Here is a 10947-nt window from a genome sequence, read left to right as displayed (position 1 = left end):
ATCAATTTGGCAGCCAGCAGCAAATCCCATTAAGGCAGTGAGATACTTAAAGGCATCAGCAGCTCCATTACAAGAATGAGGGGATGGACTCTGGTAATGTACATCTGAAACTGGTCACATCCAACTGGAAGCAAGGATCCTACTGAGAGTCTGCAGAGGCAGGATGGGAATAAGCTCATTCATTAAAGGACTTTGTCTCTATTCAAGGGACCAATGCAAGATTTTAACAGAGGAAACAGTGACAAAAAGCCGATAGAATGAAACTCCCCATTTTCCCTTTTGGGCCAAGAGAATGAATTCACAAATAGCCCATCATGCCTTACATTTCCTAATTAGCCTATTAAAAGCCTGGTTGGCTTTTCCATTTTCTAGATGTAGAAGGTGGAAGATGAACAAGCAGAGGCTAAGCCAGGGCAATAATTTTCCCTGTGGATCTGTTATAGCTGTCCAGACAGCAGTGGCTTTGTTTAATTTCCTTGTCCTGGAAACTCTAAAAGACAACAGCATGTCAGCAGGGAAACCTGGAGGTGCACTCACTGCTGGCAGAGAGAAGAGAGGAGGCTACCAGTCCTTCTTCCCCACCAGACTGGGTTGTGATGACAAACTTGCTCTCTAAGCAAGCCTCTCTGCTTTCCATGCATGACAGGCTGGCCACTCAGTTCTGGGCACTAAATCCCCACAGACACAAGAGCAGATGGCACCCAGCCTGTCCATCCCTACTGGCACACACCTGAGCAGGTAAGGGGTCACCAGCTGCTGCAGTGGTCAGTAGGCAGACTGGACATGTCCTCCTGCCCCTGTGAACACACCACACTACCATGCAGCATGTGGCTCCCTTGGTTAGGCCACCAGTGGGGCAGGGCTGCTTAATGAGGGGTGGGGAGGCTGTTCTGAAGGTCACACACAGCCTGCAGCCCTGAGAGTTTCCACTGGGGCGCCTCATGGCAAGGTACAACAGGAAACCCTGAGTTAAATGGTTTGGATGAAGACCTCAGGCACTGATTTCCCACACACTAGGACAGAGATGGTTTTTTCTGACCATTTCCCCACATCCTCTCTGCCAGCTCAAAGCTTCTTGCTCTGTGCACATAAAGAGCCAAGTGGAGTTTGCTGAGAGATAAGACCACATTTTTGAGAGACTTCCCAGATCTGTACCAAGAGTTTTATCTCTTCAAATGCTCACGTGCAGACCCAGTTCACACACCCACTGATCATTTTTTCTTCCCCTCCACCCCTTTGAAATGAAAGCTGTCAATTGAGAAGGAGGCTCTGAATATCTGGAGAAGATATCACCCCCTGGTATGACCCTGGATATAGAGAAGGGTCAGTGCTGTCAGTGTCTTCTTTCTTTTACAAGGCCAGTTTTGTGTGTGTGTGATGGTATGGCCAGTGACATTGGCAAAATGTCAAATTTAGGAGCCTATTTAAAGACACAGGCATTGTTGCTCAGTGAAATCCTGACTGCATCCATAGCATTGCATAAAATCATATATCACATAGGTTAAAGTGAGTTTTGTTAGATTTCTGCAAGGTCACACCAAAACTGGGCAAACTTGCTCCAAGCTCCAGATTGTTTTGTAAGGTAAAGTGGTGCAAGGAGCATCACAACAAAAGGAAGTTTCAGGGCTTTGTCTATTATTCTGCTTCTCTAAGTTAAGATGGCTGGCAGAAAGGAAGCATAAACCAATTCATTAACTCATTGTGTAATTACTGTTTTATAAACTGATCTTAAAAATGTAATCTAACATAGTAATTTAAACTGGGAAAAAAATGTGATGATGCTTGGTTTCAGACTGCAGCATCAATAAGGTTGTAAGGCACAGTCATTTGGAACAGCATCTCACAGACTGCAGTCACTAAAGGAGATGTTTTGGATCTTAGCCACAAAGCAAATGCCCTATTGAAAAAAAAAAAAGAAAGGTATTATTCCCTTACTTTCCTGGTTTGTTCCATCACTTAATATTATCCAATTATAACAAATTAGAAAGTTTATTTCATCTGAAAATGCTAGAAATGGGATGGAGGTGAAAGGCATATGCAGAGGATGCTCTGACACCTGGTGACAGAAATCAGCTCTGCTAGAGAAACTCTACTCAGAGGAAGTGAGACAAATCCTTCCAAGTAGCTATGGAGCAAACAAATGCTAATATTGGGATAAGCCTCTTGTTCAGCATTTGCTCCCATAGCAATGCATCCCACAAGAACCTGCAATGCCTGTGAGTAGGGTGAGCTCCTCTGGGGGCATAAACTCTGAAACCATCCAGCCTTCCCAGGCTCTTCCTCAGGCAACACATTAGAACCTGCTCTGGTCAACACTTCCTCTCAAGACCTTGGTTTTGGCCCTCACATGTTTGACATCCAGGACTGCAAAAGACACACTGCTGGCTGTTGGCAGGTCACCTCCTCCAGCCCACTCCACAGAGAGCAGACTCCATGCTCTGCTCTGTTTGGTGTCCCTGCCTGACTCACAGATAGGCATGGTGTGGATGAGAGGAAGTATGACAGGATTTGTTCTGTTTTAGTGTGTATAGGTTACAAAAATAACCACATTTTTCTGTAATAAGTTCGTTTGCTCATTGGTTGTTCAGTGGTTGCTCTTAAAATATTTCTGGTCCAGATGTATTCTGAATTGAGGCAAATCATGTTATTTGTTTGAACTGCTCTGTTTAGCTTGCAGAAGAAGCTGCAAGATAACATTGATCCTTTATGGCTGCATTGTGTACATGGCTCCAACACAGGCTGGCAGCTGGGTATCTTCTAGGACTGAAGACTTCTGTTCCGAGATGTTTTTGTGGCAGTGGATTTGCCTGCCAATGGCTGCAGAATGGACTTGGCAGTCAGGGGCCAAGCAGAATTCATTGGCCTAAACCTCTGTGAGGCTTTTGTGGATGAGCAGGCAACTGGATGCTGGTGGTTGATCTCTTTAGAAGGGCTCTCATCCATGATGGTCCTGAGGAAAAGAGGAAAACTCTGTGGTGAGACTGCACTCCGGATTTGAATATCTGTGTTCTCCTCACCAGCTCTGAAAACTGAACCAAAAGCTGCCAGGCCTGGGAGAAGCCCCAGGCACAGGAGCTTCCCACACAAGGCACATGCTCTCTGCCCATTCTGACTCCAGAGTGACTACAATAATTCAAACCCAAGCTGTCATGTCACAAGTCCTCAGATGCACTTCTTCAAAGAAGCAACAACATGATGCTATATTTACAGCAAACAGGTTCCGAAATGAACATGTTTTGGTGCATGTGACATTTCTCTAATGCCTACTTTATTTTCCAGACCTCATTCTAACATGAATTTGTGTCAGGTAAAAAACCCAAGTGGGATGTCAGGAGCCCTTCCTGGAGTGTACTGGAGGAGAATTTTGAACAAGTGCCACAAGATCTTTGCAACAGACTCAGTGTTGGCTCTGGGTGGGGAATATAAGAATGGAGCAGTAAGAACACAGCAGAACTCTGGGCTATTATTCAAGAAAATACAAAATTTACACTACTCAAGCTATAAGGAACATGGGAACTTTTTTTTTGCTAGCTTTTGACAGTCAAAGGTAAATGTCAGCACAAATAAAAGGGATTCTTTTTACAGAAGAAGCAGGAGACCCCAGAGACAACAGTGAAATCTGCTTTTCCCTGTCGTGAAGTCCCTTCCATTTTCCCCAGATACATTCCCATGCACATGCCTGGTCCTTGATGACCCAACAGCTGATGGTCCTGGAATGGGCCTTTGGTGGCTGCTGCTGCCCAGAGACTGGTGCTGCTCTTGGGATCCAGAGGCAGCCAGTGTGCTGTGCAGGCCCAGGAGAGTAGGTTCTTTGCCCAGAGGCTGGGCTGAATTCTCTTGATGAGCCTTTGACTGGGATTGCTGTGTACACTGCCTATCCTCCTCTTGGCTGGGTATTTTTAGGCTCCTGTGGCTTCTTGTTTTCCAAGGTCTTGCTGTAGCATCCACTGCAGAGGCAGGTGAACGTTTTTTTGGAGGGGTTGGAATTAGATAACGCTTTGTGTTTGAGAGCGCTGCACCCTCCTGAGCCTGGGACAAACCTGAAACAGATTGGAAAGCACACTGATTTACCAGTTCATCTGCTAAAAGACTAACCCAGGGAGGGAAAGGTTCTGGAGATGCTGTGTGATGGAGCTGGGTGGGCAGATGTGTCTTGATGTTCCTCTGACAGTTGGTTTGGGCTCACTGGCAGCCTCCCTGCCAGCACTGCTGGTGCTGTGCCAAGCATGGAACAGCTCCCAGGCAGAGCTCATGGGGCACACACAAGCTCACCTGCCCTCCTGTTCTTAGGCAGGATCACACCTGCATCATTCCCCACCAGTGTTTGCACTGGCTTGTTCTAAATACCTCAGGACTACTCCCAGTGATCTCCAGTGCAAGGCAGAGGAATAACCACAGATGAGGGGATCCACTTTTTAAATCAGAGGCAGAGATCGTGGAATCTCATAAGTGCCTGACTTCTGGGGAAAATACTGCACTTCATGCAGGGCTACTTTCTGGCTGTTTGTGTTTCAGTCAGGTAATTCTCTCCATCTAATATGTCCAAGCACAGAGAAGAAAAACTTGTTGCTGACTTAAAAATATAACCAGCATGCACACATGCTTAGAACCGTTCTAAATATAGCACGGATCTGATTGCTCTTGTCTATTGAAAGAACCAACCATTCTATAAATAGCAGGGATCCAATTGCTCTTGTCTGTGAAAAGAACCAACTGTACCTAAGTGCCTGATGTACTGGGTCCAGGGCAGGAACATAATCTAAAGAATGTGCCACCAAAAACTCAGGCCCAGAAAGTTCATCTCTGTGGCTCCCACTACATCCCAATGGGAGTGTATTTCACTGCCTAGGTAAAGCTGATAAAAAGTTTTCATGAACAGTATGTATCATACTACATACTTTTAAAATGTCTACACTTCATACTTATTTTTAAGTGCAGTCACTCTGAGAGACTGGTATGTCTGACTCAAGAGCCTGAAATAACATTCAACGCCTTCCAAAAAATGCAGTTTATATGGATCTGATGCTGCAAACATTTTTATGTAAGAGTGGCTTTGCTCAGATGACTTGTCCTTTTCTGGTCAGAAGGATTGCTTCCAGCAACAAGTTCTTCTGTGAGAAATTCAGATTGGATTGGACACACTTCTGCATGTGATTAGAATCCTGGTCAGTCCTGCCTGCCACCTTAGACAATTTTAGATTTCAACTATTCCATCATCAACCAGCAGATTTAGTTAGAAAATGGACAGATCCATGCCCAACCATTCACAGTGCTATAGAGCATGACACCCACACACTGTGAGATGTTTGTCTTGTCAATCTACAAAGATGATGAGACCATCATAATCAATGTAAAGAAATCATACAAAATGTGAAAAAGATCAGATTAAATCTAAAGAGACTATGATATCATAATCAAAGACTTCTGTGGTCACTGGACAATAGGCCATTCCATTAGATTTTCCCAAAAAGCTTTCATTCTTTTTAGAGAGATAGTGGTTTTAGTACTCTAAATACATATAGATGCTTTGAATAATTGAATTCTATTTCCAGTTTTTTTTTTCCAAAATATAGTATAATTTTCTAAATTTTAGTAGATCCATTTTTACCCTTGAAAGCAAGGTAAAATGAAAACTCACATGCTTTTATTTACAGAGAAAAAAAAGAGTTGTTTTTATTAACAACAGAAAAAAGATTGAAGTTGTAATTATCTGTGATGCTCTATTTAATATGTGTTTGGAATAGCCATTATTAATGTTTTCAATATTCTTAAAGACAATATTCAACAAGTGAAGAGTGGGAATTCTGCTTTCATACATGTAAATGCAATTTCAGAGAAGTCTTTGGATTTATTCCTGAGTAGAAGAGCATATTCCATTTTTAAACCTTTTATTGAATGCATCCTTTTGGTTGCATCTTTCCAGAATTCCCAGTTGCTCAGTAAAACCTTAATCATTAGCTCAGTCATTATTTGCATCAGTGCCAAATGGGTTCAAATACAGCTCAGAAAGTATCACAGTATTTTAGATCACCTGGCATTGTCTTAAATTAATGACACAAGGTAAAAGACAGAGACATGTCCTTATACTAGACTTGATGTTAAGCTAGTATAAGATCACCCTTGCTCCTCTTAATTCTACATATTCATACTGAAATACATCAGCTGATGGTCAACACAGAAAGCCACAAGGTCCTGCTTAAAAACTGGGATGGATTGCTTAGGGTCTGGCTTTGCAGTGGCATTTTCCAGTTGCTGTTCTAGAGCAGAGATGCCAGCTCTCCTAAAACACTGGGGTTACCAATGCACCTGTCTACAAACAGCACATGTTACTGCCCAATGCCAACCCTTCCCCAGGGGTTTAGGTCCAGTACCTGAGAAGGAGTGGGAAGAAGAGTCAAGTGAAATCCTTTCAATGAGGTCCTTATCCTTATCTTCACCCTCATTCACCTTCAGTGCTTGGCTGGTTTGTTCTTGCTGACCTGTTTGCAGGCACCTAGACAACATCAAGTATCACACTTTAACTAACTTTTGAGTGTGTTTATGCAGCTGGTCAAGTGCAGCTTGGCATGGCCACTCAGACAACACCCAGGCAGTGGATTTAGTTACTCACTGTTAATTCACACCTTCCAGGAGATACGAAAAATCATTTTAATTGGGTCAGTCATCTTAGATGCCTGTGTCTTATTATCTCAATAATCAAATTAATCAGGTGAAGTGGGGAAGATTTAAAATACTACCTAGTGAAGCAATCTCAGAGAAATAAAACCATTTTTACCTTCCAAAATAACCATTACCTGTCTGTGAGATCTGTGAGATCTCAGCAAGGTGGCATTTGTCTTTTGGCCTTTTGCTTGTTTAGGCCAACATGCTGCTTACAGAAAAGCTCATTCATGCCTGTTCAGCTATTTTACTGTCTGAGGGTAGACATTGTCAGGGCCAAGAATGGCTCACTAGTTATGAAAAGTCATTTCCTTGACCATCCTGCCTGTGCTCCAGAGAGAAGGAAGAGGATTCTTCTTCCTTGCCATCCCAGAGATGCTCCAGATGGGAGGCCTGCCACCCAAAACAGGGATAGGAAGGCACAGACTATCCCTTGAAACCACCACCAGGTGGCCAAGGCACTGATTTTATTTCTGCAGCAGAAAATGAATGCAGAGTTTATCGCACGGCAAGATTTCCCCAGCGGTCTCACCCCTTGTGCTGCTCTGTCTGTGCTCCCAGGTCAGGGGACACCTTCTTCTGATGTAGATCTCTTCCTCTTCCAGAGCCACAAAGGTTTTTTGTCCTCAGACCAGACGGTTTCAAAGGGCTCACAGCAGGTGGCTGTGGAAATAGCAGAAGTTACCTAGATATCCCTGGGAATACTTTCCAGCTCCATTTCTAAGCATAGATTTTAGAATGCATCAAAGCCCACTGTTGTTCCTCAGTTTTTAGATCATCCCTCATCATTTTCTAACTCAGCAGTTTTAAGAAGTCTCACTCCCCAGTCATTTACTGCTACAGCCTGAGGAACCCAGAGCAGCAGTTAAAAAATTCTTAATTTATATTTCACTGGATATAAGCCTATAGCACCTATACCAACAAGCATATTAAGGCCAGTGCCACAGAAACTGTATCACTCAATCTATGATCACAGTTCAATTCCACATTCCAGTTTTTAGCACGCAGTAATTCACTAAAATGTTCAAATTTGTTTCAGAAAAGCTTCCTATGCTGAGGCAGTGGCAGCAGAAAGACAAGGGCAGTACATTTTTTTTTTCCTGCAGTTCTTTAACATCTGCTGTCAGCATTAAGCCCATGTCCTGTGCATCTCCCTGATTTACCCCAGCCTGTTTAAATCTACTCATATGCAGTTGTTCCGTGTTGAACCCCAGGGTCCACAAAAGCTGACCATGACAAACCAGGCTGCTCTCCTTTACACCCATGGGTATCCTCTCACTATATTACTGCCAAAATGAGCAGGCTGACCCAAGGGCAGGGGCACCACCCCACTGCCAAGAGGAACAAACTTTGGCTTTGTGTTTGTTTAGTCAATAGGAATGACCTTGCAGTATTAGCAAGCTGACTGTTTACAGCAACATCAAAGAAACACTGCTGAAAAAAGTATTTTTCTAAATAGCTGTTGTAGAAATACTACCAAATTTTGCAATCCTGCCTTGTACTTTGCTCATTGCAGGATATTCAAAAGTCTGCCCCCCGCAGCTGATACATGATTTTCATGTGTTCCCTTGCAGCTGATGGTCCACTGCTGCTAAAACATGGGCACATGCAACATCATGGCAGGAGACCCTCTGTCCTCCTCAAAGGCAGCTGCATGCTGGGGGTTCTTGGGTGACAGAAGAGAGTGAACTGCTACAAACCACAGTGGGAGTTCAGTTTATGCCAGTAGTTATGGGGGTCACCATGCACGAATATGAAGTACACAAGAAGAACATACACCTAGCTTTTGCCTCCTCTCATGGAGGCCCTTGGCAGGGTTCCCACATATAACTTGACGGAGTCCTAAGAAAAACAGGAAAAAAGAAAATGTTTTACTCCAGCATTTTACAAACAGTGCTGTCCTTGAAGACAGTCAATATAATTTCCCATAGACAGGAAGTTGTAATATTTCATGGTGTAGGTTCACAGCATCAGCTGGTATAGCCTGACACTGCTGCTAAGAGGCAACTTCTCTGCTTCCACCAGAATCTGTCTTCTTCTGCTCCTGCCCTGACTGCTTAGTTGTGCTGGTGCAAATATTTGTGTGGACACATGGTCAGTCAGGTCAGGGAATAAATTCAGATTTTAAAAAATATGATTTTAGGGGGTCTTTTTTGTTTTTTCTGCTGGATTATTTTTCAGCTGGATCTTGATCAAAAATCAGGTTAACAAGAGATAAGGAAGCAAAGGATCAGAAGAAGCAGTGAACATTGAGTGAAACTGTCACTATCAGTAGTGTTAGCTGCCTAAAAGTGCATATAAAATTATGGCCTTATTCCCTGCCAAGGTGTACTTGGTTTTCATGTACATTTCCAAACGTGCACTCAGCTGTTGACTCTGCATTGCTTCATCTAATCCATCATCCTGAGTCCTACCTATAGGCAGGGAACTGAGGAGAGACTGGCATCTGAGAAAAGCAGTGAAAAGGGACAGCAGCACGTGGTGCATGGGGGTGGAGGCTGAGGGGTGGGCAGCCCAGGTGACCCACACCTCCTGCTGCAAGGGGAAATAAAGGAAAGCCTGTGCTAGAGCAGGTGGGTTTCGTGGAACACAACATATGCTGAACCTGATTAGCAGTGGCATGGGTGGGTGGTATTCAAAGCACCCTGGCTCTCATCAGTAATAACAGTCAGAAGGAGGTGGAGGTGTGGGAAAGAACAGGATTAAAAAAACATACATTACCATGTGTCAAATCACTGGAGTCATCTTCTGTGAACAGCTTATCAGGAAAAACAGTGGGATCTGGAAGAGGACAGCTACCAGACAACAGGCTGGCATCACTACGTGTCCCTACATTAGCAGAACACTGTGCATTTCCAGCTCTGGAAGTTGTTGGGAGTTTTGGGCTGCCTCCAGACTGCTTTGCTACTTCCCCAAGATATGAATCTAGAAGAGAGATTTCATTAGTGTAAGCACAGTTGTGCAAGGCTTCAAACCACACCATCACTGTACCTTGCCAATATGGTGAGTGCTGCTGCACACCTGGAGCTATAGGGGACAAAAAAATACATAACTGCAGCTACAAGAAACATGCTGGAATGGATCCAGCCTAGAGACAGAGGTCTTCCAGTGCTGCACAGTCATGTCAGAATCTGGGGATCCCTAACTAAACTGATATTCCTTCCCCTCCTTCTTCTACTGCTGAGCACCAGAGATAGACTGCTGGGTCATGGGTCAGGAACTGCTCTGTGCTCACCACCCACCTCTGGTTTCCCATAGGTGAGCCTAGATGCATCCAGGGCTCTGCTACTTTCCCTGCCTGCATGCCCAGGATAACTGTAAGCTGCCTCTCATTTGCTGCCCAGCTGCCCACAGGGGAACCATTCCAGACTTGCCACAGGCACAGCCTAGGCCTCAGTCTTTAAATACATTGCTTAAATGCCCTGGCACAATGCATGTGGTGATGGACACCTTACCAGAGCTACCAGTCAATCAGAGCAAACTGTACCAGGGGTTACAGAAATCTGGCAATGGAAGTGATAGATTTTTCCAGTATTGCCTCGGAAACAGTTCTCTACCACAGAAGGAAAGGTGAAAACTGTTTTTGTAATGCTACAGGACATGAAGGTTTATACAAAAACTAGAAAAGGCAGACAGAGCCTTGTCCTCTTACCTGCCCAGCTGCTGTCTGTCCTGGGAGCACAGCACAGCTCTAAGAGCAGTATATGCAGCCAACAGCCCATGGGAGAGAGAATTTCATTTCAGTGCCCATATAAATAATGTGCTTTTTGAAGTGTTGAGCATCTACCAGCTGCAAAGTGGGGTATCAGCTTCATGATAATACAGCCATTTCCTTAAGAGTTCAGTGATAGGGGCCTTTAATATATCTTGGGCACAGCTGTTAATAGGAACCCATGATATAAACATCATGTGAAAAGTACCCAAACCAACATTGCTACTGGAAACAAAATGTACTGGGATGCCTGAACCTGACCATATGAATTTACTGGTTTAGAGCTGCCAGCAAGAATATAAGTCTGGTTACACCAGGAAATTACATGAATTCACAATTTTGTGCTCTGCCCCTACTGCTTCTGTCAGCAAACTTTGTTAACTAGTTTTCTGAACCTCAGGTGATGATGCCAAAGCACGATCACTGAAGGATCAGATTTTAATGGATTTTTTCCCTACCATGACTACTATTACAACTAATGATTTGGACCCACAGGGATTAAATAAATGACAAATGTATGTACTTACTCCAAAACAAACTAAATTTTTAATGGAGTACAGTTGGCAGGCAAACCA

The 10947-nt window shown here is 43.8% G+C and overlaps 1 protein-coding gene across 6 annotated transcripts in view; it reads right to left on the bottom strand.

Moving 5' to 3' along the window:
* Positions 1–1691: 1691 nt before the first annotated feature.
* Positions 1692–10947, bottom strand: part of LRRC56 (leucine rich repeat containing 56) — a 58824-nt gene continuing 49568 nt past the window's right edge. For 4 of the 6 annotated variants that reach the window (XM_079310023.1, XM_079310025.1, XM_079310026.1 and 1 more), the window contains exons 9-13: positions 9382–9585; positions 8438–8502; positions 7193–7323; positions 6372–6493; positions 3462–4040 (exon numbers count right to left, since the gene is read on the bottom strand). In XM_079310023.1, coding sequence (XP_079166149.1) covers positions 3580–4040; positions 6372–6493; positions 7193–7323; positions 8438–8502; positions 9382–9585 — 983 coding nt within the window. In that variant the 3' untranslated portion in view covers positions 3462–3579. Of the gene's footprint in view, positions 2951–3461; positions 4041–6371; positions 6494–7192; positions 7324–8437; positions 8503–9381; positions 9586–10947 lie in introns of those variants that run through there. The other 2 variants (XM_079310028.1, XM_079310027.1) reach the window with 2 other exon arrangements.

The sequence above is a fragment of the Erithacus rubecula genome, assembly GCF_903797595.1.
Source record: "Erithacus rubecula genome assembly, chromosome: 6".
Taxonomy (NCBI): Eukaryota; Metazoa; Chordata; class Aves; order Passeriformes; family Muscicapidae; genus Erithacus; species Erithacus rubecula.
Note: the sequence above shows the minus strand (reverse complement) of the source record. Positions and strands in the feature narration are given on the sequence as shown.